At 45.8% G+C, this 21,509-nt stretch overlaps 1 protein-coding gene across 1 annotated transcript in view; it reads left to right on the top strand.

Moving 5' to 3' along the window:
* The window catches only part of si:dkey-103g5.4, a 203,581-nt gene extending 184,150 nt beyond the window's left edge, over positions 1 to 19,431 (top strand). Inside the window, exons 29-37 of the mRNA XM_038778804.1 lie at positions 320 to 445; positions 916 to 1,111; positions 3,129 to 3,281; positions 3,455 to 3,606; positions 10,223 to 10,309; positions 11,982 to 12,128; positions 12,267 to 12,464; positions 16,681 to 16,802; positions 19,079 to 19,431. Coding sequence (XP_038634732.1) covers positions 320 to 445; positions 916 to 1,111; positions 3,129 to 3,281; positions 3,455 to 3,606; positions 10,223 to 10,309; positions 11,982 to 12,128; positions 12,267 to 12,464; positions 16,681 to 16,802; positions 19,079 to 19,265 — 1,368 coding nt within the window. The 3' untranslated portion in view covers positions 19,266 to 19,431. The remainder of the gene's footprint in view (positions 1 to 319; positions 446 to 915; positions 1,112 to 3,128; positions 3,282 to 3,454; positions 3,607 to 10,222; positions 10,310 to 11,981; positions 12,129 to 12,266; positions 12,465 to 16,680; positions 16,803 to 19,078) is intronic.
* The last annotated feature ends 2,078 nt before the right edge of the window (positions 19,432 to 21,509 follow it).

Genomic DNA, 21,509 nt, shown 5'->3' on the forward strand with positions numbered 1-21,509 from the left:
TTAATTGGGTCACAACACATGCTGACGCAGGGTCACCTCCCTGCTTTTGGCGACTGTGGTGGGGTCCCTGCCACTTTTGGAAAATGTTTCCCATGGTTTCAACTCAGTGAGCATTCAAAGCTGCTTTCGGCTTATAGGAATTAGTTTCTCCTTGTTTGTTGCAGTTCCTATCAATGCATCTGACCAAACCTCATTAAGGTGAGGCTTGTACTTCAGGCTGAATTAAGTTAGCCCGTTGATTCTCACTCATCTAATCATTACTCATAAGGAAGCTTTATCCTGAATAGAATATTCATTCTCCGCTCCCTGTTTCTCATAGGTAAAAACGCTTCTGACTCGAGAGTTTCAGAAAAATATGATAAGCAGATGGACTGGCCTTGACATGGTCTACATTAGACTGGAGCACCTCCGGGATCTGGCAGAGCTGTGTGTGTTGGAAGCCAAGGTAAACACAGAGCATTGGAAAAGTAATTTATCAGTGAATTAACCACATGAACAAGGAATTTACAGCTGAGGAAAAGACGATTGCGGTGGTTAATCAAACTGGTCCCGATGTATAGACAGTATGGTGTCTCATGATATCCCTCATATCGCCCTATAAACTTTTTTTCTCCAGTTACTTATCCAACTACTCCTGAATTTATTGACAATCAACCCCACAGTCTCCCATTCCATTCCTTCACCGCTTACCACAATAAGCACTTAATCCTAAACAATGCTTTCATCCTCCCTGTATCAATTCTACTCCTCGATCAGTTCCAAGATAGCACGTTATTGGGATTTTTTTTCTATATTGTCCAGAGGAACAATGCTGCTACCCAGGGCTGAATAATTCAAGCACACGCGCTAACCTTCCCCAGCCCTGCCACAATCATTAACTAGTGGTTCTCACCCCCGTGTACCTTTCCATTTCAGGGTATTCTCCTTGGCGGGCTCCACTGTTTTGGAGACTACCAATTGATTGGGAGCCAACTTGGTGGCCATTTTCATGGGGCTCCAGATTCTACCTCCCAAAAGATGCTTCCTCTTCTGAAACAGCTGATAGGCCTGTTGGAGGCCAACAGGAACATCATTCTATCACCAGACACGCTGAATCTTGTATCACCCAAAGGTAACAATTGGACTTATTTAAACATCTATTGGTCTTGCAACTCTTTAACGTTAACAATTAAGTATTGGAATGTTCTCATTGGTCTGAAAGTATGTTGGCATCTAATATGGTTCTTTACCACCAACTGGGGGGTGGGGCACAGTTAGCTCAATTGGCTAACGTATGGTTCAGATTAATGCCAATAGCCCATTCCAGCTGAGGCCTCCTTACCCTGCCCCATTGTAAAATCACAGTTTAAGTAGTGGCTCGGCAACCCTCAAGGATGCATCAAAGGGGATTGAACTCCACCAATCCCAAGGCCATGTATTGCATTATCATGTATCTTCACCCAGGCTGAGCATACCATTCTTCCTCAAGCAAGCTTGAGCCACCCAGTCTCCGTAGAATACATTGGGTGTATTCTCACAACGGAGATCATCAAACTGGATGCTTTGGACTCATAGCCATCATACGCAATGTGGAAGTCCACATTCATATTTGTTGATACATTTAATGGATTCAGTGATAATAGGTTCAGCTCCTTGATTTGAGGTGACTTGTGATCAGACCAAAAAATGGAATTAAGGGCTTAGAAATAGTCAACTGGTAGTACAGAACTTCACTGCTGAAAAAAGAGATATACTGTCCAAGCATCTCATCTTATACTTATCAGGGTAGATGCTAGACTTCCAAATTTCAAAGGGAACAATGATTTACATCATTTAGGAAAAGGGGTGTTGATTGATTGGCAAGTTGTCTTCAATTGGTCGCGATGTTGACGTGGCAAATGCACCAGGGAGCTTTTGTCCCCCGATCATTTGTTTGTTCAAAAAAGGTGCAATATTGGGACATGTTCCTGTTTACTTGGCGAGGACAGGTCCCTGCATATAAACATATGTAGCTTCTAGTGAGCCGTAAGTGAGCTACATTGCCAGCCCGGCTGGGAATCTTAAATTGGTTGTTCATGGAATTCATAGCACACTCAGGGTTGTCCAGCAAGTGCTGCCCAATCGCTTCACTGTATCTAATGTTAGACATCATGTTCTGAGTTTTGAAAGCTCAGGTTGGTTCAGTGGGGTCCACACTATGCCTGTTGTAAATATCCAAAGGGACATGCTGTTTGATGTGATCTTCCAGTCATTGGAACGTATGACCTGCATACCTGGCACCACACCAGTGCTGAAATTCATATACCACATGAATTTGTGTGGTAGGCAGAACATATTTTGGCATCCTGTTAATGGAAAACAGCACTCATGTTGCCACTGCTCATGTTGTTGTAGCAGTGTGAAACCTTCCCTTGTTGCTTAAATTTGTGATACGGTACACTTCTCGGGTAATTTGAGGTCGACTGAGCATTTATTGCTCCAAAGCCTTAGGCCCATTCACAAGTATGAGTGTGAGCAATACATGGTGCACAATTATCTGATCAGCCATTATCCCGCAGGATAGTTTTGATGCACTCGATTTCTGGTAAATTTGCAAGGTGAGCAAAATGGCTAGAACCCTATTTACCCGATTGCTGATAAGGCCAGTCTTCCAGCATGTGGAGCTCTAGGAATCGCAATACAGGAGGTTCGCGGTGACAGCAGTAGCGAGCCCATGAGCAGATTTCTCAACTGGCAGGTTGAGGAAAGCGAGCTCATTAGACTGTTCCATTTCAAAGGTGAATTTGAGCGTGAGTGTGTCAGGAAAGTCTTATACACAGCTGCAGGTTCAAAGAAAGCAAACGTGCCAACTACACATTAGAAATACACAACTAGGAGATTGTCAAACACAACACAACAGACTCTTATGTAGTGCCTTTAACATAAAGAAATGGAAAACACAATGCGATGGCCAATATGCATTGTGGCGCGTCATTAAATGTAAAGTCGGTGTTGGGGCCATCCAAAAGAAAGTACTGGCTAAGGAAAAGATCAAAAGTAAAGCTCAGCTAGTCTGAATAAACCTGTATTGGACTTAAATACCTGGCTCAGAGCTGCATTTGAAGAGCAATAACGGGGTTTCTGTCCTATTGATCTTTTTGTTCTTGCAGAGATAGACAGGGCCAAGCTGCTATCGCAATCTCCACTCTTCATGCTCCTTAAAGAAATAAATGGACAGCTGAAAGAAAGTGCAGGAACAGAGGCACTTTCACAGGAGAAAGACCATCCACAGGACACAAGTCAGGCAGAAACCAAATATCAAGGTGCACTGGCTTAACAAATGATCAATCCAGATTAAATTGCGAAACTATAGAATTTAACTGGATTATTCTTTGCATAAACCAAAAATTTTGTTTTGAACTTGTGTACTTTCTGATGAAAAGGTTTGTTGGTCTGATATTTTTGACGGTTTAAATGGGATACTCTCTCATTGCAGAAACAGACAGACCATTCATAGACATTATGGATGCTCAATGGACATGTGAAGGAAAGTTGGTGCCACTGTCTCTGGAGAAGATTTCAGGGACTGAGCTTGCCGCCTACTGTTTTGGAATCTTCGTGATCCAACTGGTGAAAAGATCGATCAAAGTGAGAATTTACTGCGGCTTGTGGCGGGGAAGCCAGTAACTAGAATCCTGCGCGTGTACTGTCTTGACATAAAGATTCATCAGCCTCCATTTTACTCAAACTCGTTTCTTCCTAAGATCTCAACAATGAAACTCCTTCACCTTCCTCAGTCTTTCTTCATTGTTGGTGGTGGGTTTCCTTTCACTGAAACAGCTAAGAGGCGACCTAGTAATAATTTTCAATACAATGAAAGGGGTCATTTTAAAAATTAGTTCATGGGCTGCGGGCATCGCTCCCTAGACCAATATTTATTACCATTCCCCATTACCCTTGAGAGAGTGGTTGGATGAGCTGCTACATCCATGTGGTGTAGATGCACCCACATTGCTGTTGGGAAGGGAGTTCCAGCGATAGTGAAGGAACAGCGATACTGTTCAAAGTTAGGGTAGTGCGTGACTTGGAAGGGAACTTCCAGGCGGTGGTTTTTCCATGCTGCCCTTGTTCTGCTAGGTGGTAGAGGTCGCGGGTTTGGAAGGTGCTGAGAGTTTGATTACTTTGCTGGAGAATCGGTATCCAGTGGGTGTAGGCTGAGGATTATCACCAGTGGAACAAAGAGGGAGGGTTAGAAATATGTTTGCATACACAATTATGTTAGACCATGGAATGGTTTACAAGTACTAATAAGACAGAGTCTTTATATAGCATCATTGAAAAATGAAACTGGACAGTTGAAAAGCAAAAATATTTATGGAAATTATGATAAAGCAGGGAGATGGAATTGGAGTAGATAGCTCCAGTTGATGAGTTAGCACCAGCTAGTGCCAAGGCATGAAGAGCTACATGGTTTCTTTCTGAGCTAGAATTTTACAGTTCTTTTCTCAGAATATTGATACATCACCTTGGCATTATTTGGTGAGTAAGCATGTATTTTCTCTTGTAAAGAAAAATATGAACAGTTTTGGTCCCCTTATATAAGGGAAGATATACTGACATTGGGGGCATCCATAGAAGGTTCACTAGATTGATCCCGGGTATGGAGAGATTTTCTTATGAGGAGACGTTAAGTAGGTCGGACAGAGAAGGACTTATACTTTTGGAGGCCCCGCGCTCTCCGTCTTTGAGATGCACAAATGCAAGGCACAAAATACAGAAACCCAAAATCACTGCTTGACAGATTGGCTGCTGTAGTGCTCTTTAACTTATGACAACAACAAGCCTGTACTGTAATTGATAAATTGAAATCCAAGCCTACCTGTTGTCAACCTGACGGTAGAGGTGATCAATATTGTGATCTGTGTGTCTTGCGGCGAGAAAACATGAACTGGCGGATGAGCAAAGGGGTGGAGAAATCAACCGACGATCTGACTGCTACACAGTAGGTCAGTGCTAGGTAGAATGTGCCAGAAAAAAGTCCAGGGTAGAAGCAAATACTCCAATGAAGTGGATTGCCCAGTTCAAGTCTAATATCAGTGGCTTTGCTGGCAACTTTGGTGCCATAAAAAGTTGGTCTTCCCTGAGCCACAATGTTGATAACGTTTCAAATGCTCTTTGAGAAGCTCGACAAATTCACTGAGATATTCAAGGCAGGCTAAAAAATTACCTCTTTGACTTGGCACTGATGAATCATCATGTCGTCTCAGAGGTAGTCCCAAGGAAGATAACAGTTTGACTGTGACAACAACACGTCTCAGCATTTTCCTCCTGTAAGAGCACTCCTTTTCAAACTGAACCAATAACGAAGAATCACTTCCTCCAGATAAGTTACATACTTGAACGAACACACACACAGCCTTAATGGAAAAAAATGAAAATCGCTTATTGTCACGAGTAGGCTTCAATGAAGTTACTGTGAAAAGCCCCTAGTCGCCACATTCCGACGCCTGTTCAGGGAGGCTGGTACGGGAAGTTTCATGATGAGCAATATCTCTTCCAACATTTCTCCAGCTGGTGTACCCGTCGACAAATGACTGTTTCTCTTCACTCAGATCAGGTAATAATTTACAAGCCTAACAGTCGACTGCCTTAGAGATTTCTGGAAAACAATTAACCAATTTCTCCTTTCCGTCACACCATTTCTCTTCACCCTCGCAAAATAGGACTTATGAAGACTCTAAACTGCTTTCGCTTTGAACTTCAAACTCTTTTCTCAAATTTGCAACTTTACTGATGTTCCCTTGTCTGTTTATTACGAAATATTCAATCATACCCATTGGAACAGATTTTGACCATAACGCAATGTCTTCAGGGTGGGTTTCTTCCCTCACTCCATCAACAGGAGAATGAGCTTGAGCAGTCTCTTCTAGTTCCAATCCCATTTCAGAGTCAACAACTTGTTTACGTTTTTCAGGCGATGTGTTGACTCCGGAAATCGGCAGGTTGAAGTCATCAGACAAGTCACCAAATGTTTTTGTGGGTGCTATTATCGAGGATCAATGCACAGTTTGTGCACTGCTCAATATTGGAAACCTTTTAAAGTAAAGTGCAAAATTGTCCTATTGCCCAGCTTCGTCCTCTTGCCTCGCCTTCAACTAGCTGCGTTTTTGACTGCCAGATTCATAGCGTCTCTTCATGTTGATTGGGGTTGATCTGTCTTGATTTCGCGATTCACGAGTGTGAATCTTCTGTCGAATGATGCCGCCTTAAGAAAAAGCAGCTGATCAAAGGGTGTGACAAATTGAACAAAGCTTTTGAGAGAGTTGGCCAGGGTGTAGGCTTCGGAAATTGTGAGATGAATTGGCGTGAGGATGAGCTGGAGTTCACGGCCAAAATCCTACCAGAGTAACTGGCTCCTGGCAATAATCTTTGGGAAAGCTGTGATACCGATGGTCAAGGGTATCATGAAGAAACCAGCATCGATCAGAGATAGAAAGGACCCCAAAAGCGGCAGTAAATTCAACATGCAAAACAAGAAGAAAGAACATGTTGGTTGCTGCTCAGCCCTCACACGCTCAGCGCTATCTGGCCTCTGCCTTTGGTTGGGTCGCCCTGCTCCCACTGGCTCTGCACCCCTTACAGGCAAAGATCCCAACACAGTTATATATGTGGGACAGGATCAGTTTACTAACAATTAGTAATGATCGTGATACAGAACGCCAAAACCATATCAACACTTGACCATTTTCCTTCTGTCCCTTTCTTACTTCTCTAAACTTTCTAGATTTGGTTGTTTCCATCAATCTCCCCTTCCTTCCCCCCCCCCCCCCCCCCCCCCCCCCCCCCACTTCTCTTTTGCAAGAAAAGGGGCCGGGATTCTCCGCTAACCAGTGGGCGGACCGTACCAGCGCCAAGGAGAGGCGTGAACCACTCTGGCTTCGGGCCGCCCGGAAGGTGTGGAATCCTCCACGCCTTCGGGGGCTAGGCCAGTACTGGCAGGGTTGGCACCGCGCCAACCGGCGCTGAAGGGCCTCCGTCGGCCGACGCCAGTCGGCGCTATTTCCTGCACATGCGCACGGGGTTTCATCTCTGCCCTGGCCATGGCGGAGCTTTACAGCGGCCGGCACGGAGGGAAAGAGTTCCCCCACGGCACAGGCCCACCCGCAGTTCGATGGGCCCTGATCGCAGGCCAGGCCACCGTGCCCCCCCCCTCCCAGGGGCCGGATACCCCCGCGCCCCCTCGAGGACTCCGCAGGCCACCTGCAGAGCCAGGTCCCACCGCTACGGACCTGGTGTAATAGACGCCGGCGGGACTGGCTGAAAACGGCCGCCACTCGGCCCATTGGGGCCCGGAGGATCGCCAGGGGGTGGGGCCACTGCCAACGGCCCCCGACTGGCGCGGCGTGATTCCTGCCCCCGCCAAAAAACCGGCGCCGTAGAATTCGGCAGCCGGCGGCGGGGCAGGATTCACGCCTCCTTCCCCCCCCCCCCCCCCCCCCCCCCCCCAACCCCCCACGGCGATTCTCCGACCCAGCAGGGCGTCGGAGAATCCTACCCAGGAAGAGCCAAAACCTTTTCATTCAGGGGATGTGGGTATCATCGATGTTGTCAGCATATTGTCCTTGAGAAGGTTGTGGTGGATCTGCTTCATGAGCCCTGGAGGTGATCAGCTCAGTTCCACAGAAGCATTGCAATCTTCTACACTTTTCAATACTTCAGCCCGTACTTCAGTCGTAACCCTTCACCTTAAATTAAATCATTGTCCTTTAATGTTTTTCAATAAGTGGATCGCAGAATCTTTATTGCTTGTAGGGGTAGGAGTATCATTGTGCAAAAGGCTTTTTCCCATTTAACATTCTCAGAGTGCCATAATAAGACCATCCACTATTCTGGCAATCTGATCCCCTCCTTAATTTTCAGAATGAACATTTTTAACAGCTGGGAAATCTTACAATTCCAAAACGACAGCAGGCTACATGATTACATCCTAATACACACTGAGCTGTAATTAATGGTTCTTGGGGCTATTTCCACATAATGAAGCATTGGATTCATTTCTCTCAGGCTAAAATGAACATAAAGGGTGGAATTTTCCCCAAATTTGTCAGTGTCAGATTGGAAACCAGTGTGTATCTCTCCGGATGTACAGCCGGTTTTCCACCCCAAATTTTCTTGCATTCAGCGCTGAAGCCCAAGAGTTTTTTGTTTGGCATTCAGAGCACATAAGGGGCGGGATTCTCCGAACCCCCCGCCGGGTCGGAGAATCGGCAGGGGCTGGCGTCAATCCCGTCCCCGCCGTGTCCCGAATTCTCCGCCACCTGAGATTCGGCGTGGGCGGGAATCGCGCTGCGCCGGTCGGTGTGCCCCCCGCGGCGATTTTCCGGCCCGCAATGGGCCGAAGTCCCGCTGCTGACTAGCCTCTCCCGCCGGCGTGGATTAAACCACATCTCTTACCGGTGGGATTGGCGGCGTGGGCGGGCCGGCAGAGCGGTAACCACTCCGGCGTGGGCCTAGCCCCTCAATGTGAGGGCTCGGCCCCTAAAGGTACGGAGACTTTTGCACCTTTGACGCGGCCCGATGCCGGAGTGGTTCTAGCCACTCCAACACGCCGGGACCCCCCGCGCCGCCGGGTAGAGGAGAATCCCGGCCAAGATCTGGGGGCATGGTTTGCACCGTCACTCTCTCGGGGCGGGAACCGATAGAGCAAGGCATGATCCACAGAGATTTTTAATGGGTGCCCAAATCTGCGCGAAAACTAAACTCCTCCGCAAGCCCCCCCTCCCCAACAAGGATATGGAGGACTCTCTCAAGCATTGGGGCAACCCACTCTCCCAACCACACAGGAATCAGGGCTCCCCCCCATCCCCGCCATCCATCACCATGCAAATATCGGGGCATTCTTCGCCCTCCCCCGAACACATAAGGAGAATCCCGTCCAATGGAGATCCACAGGGGCTCAGCTCTGGCACTGCCTCCTTGGCACTTCCAGGGTGCCTGGGGGCAGTACCAGAAGCGATTGCCCGGGCATGTCCCTCACCACCCGGGGGCTATTCTTCCCTGTGCACCCTCGGCATGGTCATCACAACTAGTTTTTGCATTGTAAAAACAATAGTGATTTACAGCGGCGTGATGTTGCGCTTGCCTGGTGGGAAGGTACAGAGAAGGCATTAAGTCCTCTAATTATGTTAAAATTTATTATAATCTATGCTTATCAGGCTAACGCCCTTTCTGTATGTGACCATGATCGCGTCATCGGCGGAGGCGGCTGGGAAAATCATGTTCCGAAATCACGCTTGCTCAAATACTGTTTTTGGCCTCCCGTGATATTTAGCGGGATTTCATGATTTGCACCCACGTCTAGCGCGACCAAGGAGTCATTTCGTGAATCCACTGTGGGCAGCACGGTGATTAGCACTGCTGCCTCACGGCGCCAAGCACCCGGGTTCGATCCCGGCCCTGGGTCACTGTCCGTGTGGAGTTTGCACATTCTCCCTGTGTCTGCTTGGTATCGCTCCCACAACCCAAAGTTGTGCAGGGTGTAATGATATGTAGACTAACATGAAACTAAGGGGTTAATCAGAAATCCCGGCTGTGGCACGACCGCTAGAGGGCACTACGCAACTCATTATAAAGCCAGACACACACTAGGCCCTCCCTCTCACTCCTGGCAGGGACTGTAGGATTAGCACCAGAATAGATTAGATCTCAGACTGGGTCACCACATGTGGCCTAGATCCCAGTTGTACAGTTAGCCATTATCACTGAGTTACTAGGGTTAGATCAGCAGAGTGTCAAACTCATTTATCTAGTTGTTGTTACTGAATAAATCCTTTCAATTGACTTCAAGGACTGGAGTGCATTTTAAAGTCATCTATGGTCAGCAGCAACTTATGTTAATCAAACAGCGTAACATAACACAGGGTAAGTGGATTGGCCATGCTGCATTGCCCCTTAATTGGAAAGAAAATTATTGGGTACGCTAAATTTATTTTAAGAAATGAATCCACTGTGAAGTATTACAAAGTGCAATCGCTGGTCGAAGGCACAGCTAAGATGCTACTGTTCCGATCTTCCCGATTTATGCTAGTGATGTCGAGCCTCCATACGAGCAACACAGTCCTGCTTATTGTGCTTGGGCTTTTTCAATATAAATTTGGAGTTTTAAACCAGTGTTCCACTGAATCCAATTAGTTTTTTGTCTGGCAAGTTAGGTTAGCATTGCCCGAATCATCTCTAGCTGTTACATTTTCATATTTCATTATAGGTTCCAGAGACCAATCTGCTTCTTGCCTCCAGTTTGCCGACTAACAAATACACATGCAATGCTTTCCGGAACTCCTTCTTTTATCAGGTATGTAAACGCATTGTGATTTATTCTTGTACCGCCGTGAATTCGGAAGAAATGTATCCTCCGCCCATCCCTTACATGGTCAGAGGGGCCAGGGGCTGCCTCGGGTGAGCCAGGCATCTGGACTAGCTATGCTGTGTGTGTAAGGCGGGGGGGGGGGGGGGGGGGGGGGGGGCGGGGGGGCGGGGGGGGGGCGGGGGGGAATTTCCACCCCTTTTTTCAGGGGCAGATAATTGAGCGCCAGTCCCAAAACAGCATTTAGGCCGCCGGGATTTCCCCACTCGATTGCTCTCCCCTCCCCCGCCCCATCAGTGACCTAACGGGGTTCACGCCGTGTAATGACTGAAACTCCCTTATAATATATTTAAATATGATTAGCGGGCTTCCCTGCTGTAAGCCCTTCAGGGGCACACAGGTAAGTGCATCCCTCGGTGGGTGAAGAAGATGCCCAGGTTGTATCCTAGCATTGCCCCCCCCCCCCCCCCCCCCCCCCCCCCCCCCCCCCCCGCCCCCGGGCGCTGCCCCAGCACTGAATAAACCCAACCTGCTGCCTGCTGGCATGACAAATTGCGCCTCATGACTCGTTTGGAGGACAGTATGCTGACCATGCACCGGCCTCCAGATGCACCCAAGAGGAACCAGACAGCCGAGATGGACCACTGTCCACATGAGGGATCAGCATTGATCGTAGAGAACAGTACGTTTTTACTGCTTATGTGCCCTGGGAATGAAAAGGTGTAATTTCAGGTCTTGGGGAGTGGGCAATCCTATTTGGTGGCGGCTGGGTAGCAGAGTTTTAAGTAGCACGAGGCAGGTTGGGCATGGAGATGTGCCCTAAGTGACTCCAGCACCCAGTGATCCTCAGTTTTTTCCAGCTGAGCACAAAATAAATCCCAACAGGTTTGGCACCAGAAGGAACTGGAAATGGAATCCCACCCTAGCCACTGAAATCACGACGCACAAACTTTCCAGTCCTTAATAGACACAAGCAACGCAGCCCAGAAATTGTGAATGCAACATGCTTAAGGAATAGACTCTTGTCGTGCAAGATGCACATTTTTGGGGGGTTACGTCCTCACCCCAGATTAATTATTAAAAAAATAAAAAGCACCCCGATCAGATACAAAACCACCAGTGAAAACCCATCAACCATCAAAATTTCTGCTGAGAAAAATCTCTGTATAATTGTGAAGATTCTCTTGACAAGGAAGAATACAATATTTGACATTTTTCTCAATGGATATAATAATGTTTTGGCCAGTATTAGTAAGGTGCTAAGACCAGACTTTCAATCCAGCACAGGACAAACCAACCCAGTCTTCCTTCATTACTGATTGTGGCGTGCCATGTGAGCTATCTATTGTTAATAGCAGAGATCATTGACACCAGAGAAGTATCCTCACACTGGCACTGGCACACAGATTGTCTGTAAGAGTGGTTGGTGTAAATGCAGCCACGTTGCTTCAGCAAGATCACTTCTTCCGAGAATGGTTTGAAGGTAATGTTGAACATTTTTTGGTTCCATTCTGTTCAGCCTTGCCCGTTACAAAGTATGGGCACAAAGAAAATAAATGTTTTGCTCTTGAAGATTGTTCTTCATCAGTTTTATACAAAGGAGACGCCGTTTTAAATGTGATACAGCTATACAGTGACCTTCCGACCTTTGTTACTCCAGCATTCTCAGAAAACGCTGTTCATTCGACGACAACGGCTGGCGTCTGTGGGTGATTTCTCCCTCCTCCTGGTCCACTGTTTATCTCACCTCGCTGCGGATGAGCTCAATGATGACTCCAATCCTCAGTTCCTCAGGCTTTTTCACCAGGTAATGTTGTACAGTCTTGTATTGACGCAATTAATATTCTGTGCAGAGTAAACACGGAACGAAGAGTAAAGGCAACCACTTTAATTGCTTTTTAAGCAGCCAAATCTGAAACCAACAGTCTGTCTGTTCTAATTCCAGGCACTCAAGGCCTTGTTTGAAGACATGTTCTTCCTCAGATTTCGGATTCCTCCTGCCAGCAATGCACTCGACCTGAGGGCTTGTACAACGGACAAGATATTCCAAAAAGAATTCTACCCAGAAATCTATACTGACGCAATTTCTGATTTACTGAACATCAAGCTGAAGGACCCCAAAACCTTGGCATTTTTTGCAGAGGTAACGGTTGCTGTTTTTTTTAATTCCCAAGAACATTGTTTAAAGGCTAGTTTAGTTTGACTACACCCTTCCTTTAGAGAAATTCAAGGGCTCCACAATCATCTAAAGAAGTCAGGGTAAAGAAAGGTTGGCATTTATATGGAACTCGCCATCTCAGAAACATAAAATCCTTTACATGTTATGAATTACTTTGAATAACGTTAGGAATTCAAATATTGTGCATAGAGCAATAGCCCACATCTCTCTCCATAAGGAGATAAATAAACAATTTGTCACGGAACAAGTTTATGTTTTCTTACTGTTCATGATCAGCATATTTTGTATGTGAGGTGTGTGTATTTTCTTACATCAGAGTGACTATCCAATTTAAATAATTTCAGCAGCAAGCTCTTTTGTGAGTTTAAAAATAAAGAACGTTATTTATTATCTCACACTTGCGTCGGAGGCGTAAATATGTGCAAACTATCACTCATGCAAAGAATAGACAGAGCTGAAGAAAAAAACAATACAATTACAAAGCATAATTATCTCATTCTCTCTTTCATGGCAGGCCTATAGTTTCTCAGACTAATGGATGCTTTTAGTTGAAGTGAAGGTCTTGTAAGTGGACAATTCTCAGCAGGTTGCAAGACTTCTAATAGTTTTTTTTATCCATTCATGGGACGTGAGTATCGCTCACAAAGCCAGCATTTATTGTCCACTCTAATTGTCCTTGAGAAGGTGGTACTTAGCTGCCTCTTGAACCGCTGCTGTCCATGTGGTGTAGGTGCATCCACAGTGCTGTTAGGGAGGACTTTGGCTCAGCAACAATAAAGGAACGGTGATATAGTTCCAAGTCATGATGGTGAATGACTTGGAGCTGAACTTTCAGATGGTGGTGTTCCCAGATATTCGCTATTCTTGACCTTCCAAATGGTGGCAGTCATGAGTTTGAAAGGCTCTGCCAAAGGAGCCTTGATGAGTTCCTGCACTGCATCTTTTAGCCGGTACACACTGCTGCCACTGTTCCTCAGTGCTGCAGGGAGTGAATGTTTGTGGATGGGGTGTCAATCAAACAGGTTGCTTTGTACTAGATAATGTCAAGCTTCTTGAATGTTGTTGGAGATACACTCATCCAGACAAGTGAGGAGCATTCCATCACATTCCTGACTGTGATTTGTATATGGTGGACAAGTGTTACAGAGCTGAGAGGTGATTTGCACACTGCAGGATTCCTAGCCTCTGACCTCCTCTTTTAGTCTCAGTATTTATATAGCTAGTCCAGTTCAGTGTCTGGTCGATGGTAACCCCAGAATGTTGACAGTGGAATATGCAGCAATTGTAATGTCATTGAATGTCATGGGGAGATGGTTAGATTTTCTCCTGTTGGAGATGGACACTTGTGTGGCATGAGTGTTACTTTCCACTAGTCAACCCAAGCTTAGATATTGTCCAGGTCTTGCTGCATTTAGAACATAGAACAGTACAGCACAGAACAGGCCCTTCGGCCCTCGATGTTGTGCCGAACAATGATCACCCCACTTAAACCCACGTAACCCGTATACCCGTAACCCAACAATCCCCCCATTAACCTTACACTACGGGCAATTTAGCATGGCCAATCCACCTAACCCGCACATCTTTGGACTGTGGGAGGAAACCGGAGCATCCGGAGGAAACCCACGCGCACACGGAGAGGACGTGCAGACTCCACACAGACAGTGACCCAACCGGGAATCGAACCTGGGACCCTGGAGCTGTGAAGCATTGATGCTAACCACCATGCTACCGTGAGGCCCCAAACATGGACTTTGACTGCTTCAGTGAATGATGTTGAATGATCACTGAACATCCCCACTTCTGAACTTTTGATGGAAGGAAGGTCATTGATAAAGCAGCTGAAGATGGTTGGGCCTAGGACACTACCTTGAGGAACTCCTGCAGTGATGTCCTGGAGCTGAGATGATTGACCTCCAACAACTACAACCATATTCCTTTGTGCCAGGGATAACTCCAACCAGTGGAGAGTTTCCCCCCTGATTCCCATTGATTCCAGTTTAGCTAGGGCTCCTTGTTGCCATATTCGGTCAAATGCTGCCTTGATATCAATGGCAGTCACTTTCACCTCATTTCTGGAGTTCAGCTCTTGTGTGCATGTTTGAACCAAGGCTATAATGAGGTCAGCAGCGGTCTGGCCCTGACGGAACCCAGACCAAGCATCAATGAGCAGGTTATTGCTGAGAAAGTGCTGCTTGAAAGCATTGTTGTTGACCCCTTCCATTACTTTACTGATGATTGAGAGTAGACCGATGGGGCAATAATTGACCAGTTTGGATTTGTCCAGTTTCTTGTGTACAGGACATATCTGGGTAATTTTCCACATTGCCGGGTAGATGTCAGTGTTGTAGCTGTACTGGGACAGTTTGGCTAGGGGAGGCAAGTTGGAACAAAAGTCCTCAGTACCATTGCCAAAATATTGTCAGAGCACATAGCCTTGCAATATCCAGTACTTTCAGCCTTTTATTTTTGGAGTGAATCGAATTGGCTGAAGACTGGCATCTGTGATGCTCGGGACCTCCAGAGGAGGCCAAGATAGATCATTTACGAGGCACTTTCATCTGACAATTGTTGCAAGTGCTTCAGCTTTATCGTTTGGACCGATGTCCTGGCCACCCCCATCATTGAGGAGGGGGATATTTGTGTGGAGATTCCTCTAATTAGTTGTTTAATTGTCAACCACCAATCATGGCTGGAAATGGTAAGACTGTAGAGCTTAGATCTATCCATTGGTTGTGGAATCGCTTGGCTTGTCTATCACTTGCTGCCTAGTAGTCCTGTGTTGTAGCTTCACCAGGTTGACACCTCATTTTTGGCTTTGTTTGGTGCTGCTCCTGGCATTCCCTCCAACATTCTTCATTGAACAGGTTTGATTCCCTGGCTTGATGTTAATGGTAGAGTGGGGGATAAGCTGAGCTATGAGGTTACAGATTGTGGTTGAGTGCAATTGTGCTGCTGTAAACGGCCCACAGTTCCTCATGGTTACCGAGTGTTGAATTGCTAGATCTGCTTGTAATCTGTCCCATTTAGCGCAATGGTCGTGCTACACAAGATGGAGGGTATACTCAATGTGAAGAAGGGACTTTGTCCCCACAAGAACTGTTCCAGGAGGTTGGTTCTCATTTGAACTTGAAGTTAGGACAATTTGGAGTGCGTCCTACTGCCACTATCAAGGTTTCTGTTTATTACCTTGGCAGCATTGTTGACTTGCAGCTGCTTCATTGTCTCTGTCCAGAACAGCTTCTTGATGCACTAAAATCAGGACACCAACATGGCTGTCTCACCATGTGATCAGTTAAAAGTCCAAAGTCCTTTCCCGAATCAGGTGGGTGAGCAGGTGGATTGTATACCCTGTGTGATGACTTTCACACCCTGAGGGTTTGAGACAGCTGGTGTCCCTTGTATCTGAATGACCCATTCAATTTCTAATTGCCCTTATTTGAATTACTTTCAAGGAAAAGGCATTATGTCAACTAGGGTCCAGAAAATTCCTCTTGTTTCCTCTCGAGACCGGGAAGTGTTTCAATCCACAAGAGAAGTCGAGTGCTCTTCAGGTGGCCAGCCTTTGCAGTCTTTTGTGCTTTTCAAAATCTAAAGTATTTATTGAGATTTCATAATGTAGCGGAACAGGACAGATGCTTCTGCGATCAGTGTGGCTGCCAGTGGGGTTCAATATGCATCTTTCTTGCAGTTGGCTTCCAAGAATCTAAACCTTCACAAAGGAAACAGTGTTTGAGGGGCAACAGCAAATGGTCAATGTGGGGAAAAAAGTCTCCTGAAAACTTTTGTAAATTAATCTGAAGGCACCCATTTTGGATTCACATGTAAGAATCTTTGCCGAGGAAATGGTCCCTAGTGTGGCTTGCTGAATAGACCAAATGTGGTGGTATGGATATGACCACTGCCATTGGTGCAGAGCACTGGCTTCCCATTGGCTCTGGCTGGTCATGTGCCTCTCGTCCGATTGGTTGGGACTAGGCATGTGACTGCTCTCCAATTGGTCGAGAGGCAAGTAGGCCCCGCCTCCGAGGCGGGGTATAAGTACCCAGAGTTCCCGGTGGTCGGTCATTCTCTGTAGTCGACCACCGGGCTAACAACTAGCTGATTAAAGCCACAGTTCGGATCCTAAATGTGTCTTGAGTCGAATTGTTGGTACATCACCAACATGCATATTTTTCAGCATCTGCAGCGGCGCACAGCAGCTGGGAAAAGCAACACGACTGGGACCCCAGTGAAGGACCAGCGAGCTGAAAAAATAATTGAACATCTGCAGGGCCAGAATGAAATACAGAAGAACGACGGGTAAGGTGTCACTGCACTCATTAATGCTGTGTTCTATTGCCTGAAAGCTGCATATACGCTAAGAGAGCTCTGCATAAAGTGTTCAACGATTAATATTAAGTTGTACAGGTAAGCACTCAGCATTTCTTTGTTCAGACTGTATTGTTACTGGTAATTTGGTGCAATGTAAACATAGATTATTGAGTTCAACCCAAATTCTGTTTCTTCAAGCCTAAAGCATCATTATTGCTGTACTTTCTGGACCTACACTAGCTCCTGGTCCAACATGCCTCCGATTAACGTTGACCCAGATCATCTAGTCTCTAAACCAACGCAAGGTGTGTCTTCGGACTCCACAGAGTCACTGTGTGGAATATCTCTGCAGCAAAGTGTATTGTGACACCTAATAAACTATAAACCAGAAATGAATCTTTAGAAGATCTGAAGAAGGGGCAGCACGGTGGCGCAGTGGTTAGCATTGCTGCCTACGGCGCTGAGGACCCGGGTTCGAATCCCGGCCCTGGGTCACTGTCCGCGTGGAGTTTGCATATTCTCCCCGTGTCTGCGTGGGTTTCACCCCCACAACCCAAAGATGTACAGGGTAGGCGGATTGGCCACGCTAAATTGCCCCTTAGTTGGAAAAAATAATTGGGTACTCTTAATTTTTTTAAAAAGAAGATCTGAAGATATTAAATCTCCCTTTTATCCTTTCCCATTGGGATACCACTTGCTACAGTAGATTTCGCGATCCATGACTATGATAAATGCTATCTGACTGGAATATCAGTGAAATTACACCATGTGGCATCTTGAGCAACAACAGAGTTGAATGGCTACATTTTCCCGTCCCTCACTCTGTTCCTGGCCTTTTCTAAGAGCTGTAGTTCAGAAGACCCAAATGGGATTACAAAATGAACCAGCAGCCTTGAAGTAATCTGGTGGAAAACTAGCCTAGTTAGGCAACCCTGCACGTCAGGAGACAATCTCCATGTGACGAATGCAGAACTTTCAAATATATTGCATTATATGTATCTGGTGCAGTAAGAGTTAAAGGTCTGGATTAGTGTGTGTATGACTGCTGCAGTCATGTTTTTAAAAACTCCTGGCTTGAAAGACAGTTAGGCTTTTTGGAGCCAGAGGAGCAATTAAAATATCGTAAAAGTTTGGGGTGAAGTAATTTCAAACATATTAAGAATATGACTTTTCTTTTATAGTGAGAGGGTTCCACGGGGAGTAGATAATTAGAGACAGTGTGTTCAGCTTAGTGAGATGATGTAGTTAACGGGAAGAGCCAGAGGCTGAAGCAGTCAGGGGGTGTTGTTTTCAGGGTTAGTTCTTGGCTGGAAGGTGAGCTGAGAAGGTTTCTGAAGAATGCAGCCAGAGATTCTGCATTATTCTAAAAGGGTGTCAGGTCTCTTTCTTTGAAGCAATCTCAAAAGATCTCTCTTTCTCAAAGTGGAGTATCCAAGGCATTTCTTTACAGCAAGCATTCCTGAGTGCTAACTGTATTTAAAAGTGGATTGTGACTTGAGATGGTCTGTTGTTTGAGTGGGACTAAAGATAGCAGTTAAGGGTTATTGTGTCACTACATTGATTAGCATTGTTTAAGGGTAATTGTGAGCTATTTTCTTGAGTGATGTTAAAGATATTATAATACTGTGTCATTAATAAAGTTTGTTTCAACATACCGCATCCTTAGCTTGCGTGCAATCACTCCTGGAGCGAGGTATCCTTTTCTCACTGTCTTACAAAATTAAAATAAAATATTGGGGTTTCTGTCCAGTATCTGTGCCACTGCGGGATCTGGTCCAGATCGTAATATCAGTATATCCAGTTCTCCTTTGTTCCCTTAACTTCGTGAAGAACAGATATCCTATCATTATCTTGTTGCTGTTCTGGGAGCTGTGCGCAAGTCGGCTGCTGCAGTTCCTACAAAACAAGAGCGACTACAATTTAACACACCATCATTGGAAAAGTGCTTTGCAATGCCCTAGGTCACGAAAGGCGCTATATAAATGCAAGTCTTTTTTTTTTTTCGATATCGGAGGTTTCTAACAGGGCACATTTAAGCAAAAATGCTCGTCAGAAATTCCTTTTCCGTTGAAGATGTTTATTGGTTTTAAGCAAGTACATTTCTACGAATGTAGGGGATGAAGTAATTTCAAACATATTAAGAATTTTCATGTTGGTGTCCTGTGACATAAGGAGAGGACTCATGAGTTGATTAATTTCTCGAACATGTACCAGAAATGAAATACATTGCTGATGTAAAATTAACTTCATATTTGTTCATGCAGAGTTTGCTTTGAATACAAATCAGAACTGGATCTGGAGGACATTGAAGAGAAGATTGATAATATAACCATGGAGCTGACTGCAGTATTTGAGGCAGAGCAGAAGGTTCAGGAGTCTGTTTCAAAGAAAATAGCTTTCTTGAAGGAAATTGAAGAACTGGAAGCAGAATTCGACAGCAGGAGAAAGTGATCTCTTTTTGCTCCTGCAATACAGATGTACCACCGCACTGGATGGATCAATGTGATACATTCATCAGGAAACTTTGGCAGGGCTACGGGGAAGAGAACTACATAGAACATAGAACATTACAGCGCAGTACAGGCCCTTCGGCCCACGATGTTGCGCCGTCCTGTGAAACCCCTCTAAAGTCCCTCTACACTATTCCCTTATCGTCCATATGCCTATCCAATGACCATTTGAATGCGTTTAGTGTTGGCGAGTCCACTACTGTTGCAGGCAGGGCATTCCACGCCCTTACTACTCTCTGAGTAAAGAACCTACCTCTGACATCTGTCCTATATCTATCTCCCCTCAATTTAAAGCTATGTCCCCTCATGCTGGACAGCACCATCCGAGGAAAAAGGTTCTCACTGTCCACCCTATCTAATCCTCTGATCATCTTGTATGGCTCTATTAAGTCACCTCTTAACCTTCTTCTCTCTAACGAAAACAGCCTCAAGTCCTTCAGCCTTCCCTCATATGATCTTCCCTCCATACCAGGCAACATTCTTGTAAATCTCCTCTGTACCCTTTCCAATGCTTCCACATCCTTCCTATAATGTGGCGACCAGAACTGCACACAAACTGAAGTGAGACTAATTGGAAAGCTCTTTCAAACAATCGCTGCCCAGGAGCAAACTAGCTGCAAGTTAAACCCAGCCCCACAATCCTCTGCGATATCTGCGCTCCTCTAATTCTGGTCTCAAGCACCCTGAATTGTTGTGCGATTGGTGGTCACACGTTCAGTTACCTTGGCTGTAAACTCTGGACTACCTTCCTTAGTCCTCTCTGCCTTTCTAACTCACTGTGGTAGTCACCACTAGCAGTATTATATGTATTATGGTAAGACACATATAAAGATACATGGGTAAATCCCTGCCTGCTGGCTCCGCCCAGTAGGCGGTGTATAAATGTGTGTGCTCGCCGGTGCTGCTCCCATTCTGGTTGCAGCTACAGGAGGCACAACATCTTCCCTCAATAAAGCCTCGATTATTCCACTACTCTCATCTTTGTGGTAACTGATAGTGTATCACTCACCTACCTCCCTATTAGATGCTGCTTAAGACGTAACTCTTTACGAGGCTTTTGGTCATCTGACTTAATATTCCCTCATGTAGCTCAATGTCATATTTTGTTTTAATAAATGAAATGAAACAATGAAATGAAAAATCGCTTATTGCCACAAGTAGGTTTCAAATGAAGTTACTGTGAAAAGCCCCTAGTCGCCACATTCCGGCGACTGTTCGGGGAGGCTGGTACGGGAATTGAACCATGCTGCTGGCCTGCCTTGGTCTGCTTTAAAAACCAGCTATTTAGCCCAGTGTGCTAAACCAGCCCTAATAATGCTCCTGTACAGCATCTTGGGATATTTAATAATGCGAAAAGGGGCTATATAAATACACATTTGTGTTGTGATTGATATTTCCTCTTCCACTATTCCTTTTCATAGACCTCTCCTTTAATAACCACCTGAATTAGCTACTCATCCAAAGGATCTACAAATCATTGGATTGCATGACTTGTACTTAGAACATACAGTGCAGAAGGAGGCAATTCGGCCCATCAAGTCTGCACTGACCCACTTAAGCCCTCACTTCCACCCTATCCCCCTAACCCCTCCGAACCTTTTTGGTTACTCAGGGCAATTTATCATGGCCAATCCACCTAACCTGCACGTCTTTGGACTGTGGGAGGAAACCGGAGCACCCGGAGGAAACCCACGCAAACACGGGGAGAACGTGCAGACTCCGCACGGACAGTGACCCAGCGGGGAATCAAACCTGGGACCCTGGCGCCTGTGAAGCCACAGTGATATCCACTTGTGCTACCGTGCTGCCCTATCTGTGGATCACTGCCCCCTCCGTCCTGAGTGTTTAATTACAGTCCCTCTTCCATTGAGAATCACACTGATTTCCTCCCATCCACCAGTTCACATGATAAACTGGTTTATTGAAACTTGAGATCAGCCATGACACATCCAAGACTTTATTCAGGCATCATTTTCCAGGACATCTTTGCTGTTGAAGTGCTACCAAAGTACTAGTCCTCTCTCACTACAGGGGCTGGTTTAGCACACTGGGCTAAATCGCTGGCTTTGAAAGCAGACCGAGGCAGGCCAGCAGCACAGTTCAATTCCCATACCAGCCTTCCCGAACAGGCACCGGAATGTGGTGACTAGGCTTTTCACAGTAACTTCATTTGAAGCCTATTTGT

The sequence above is a fragment of the Scyliorhinus canicula genome, chromosome 19, assembly GCF_902713615.1.
Source record: "Scyliorhinus canicula chromosome 19, sScyCan1.1, whole genome shotgun sequence".
NCBI classification, from domain to species: Eukaryota; Metazoa; Chordata; class Chondrichthyes; order Carcharhiniformes; family Scyliorhinidae; genus Scyliorhinus; species Scyliorhinus canicula.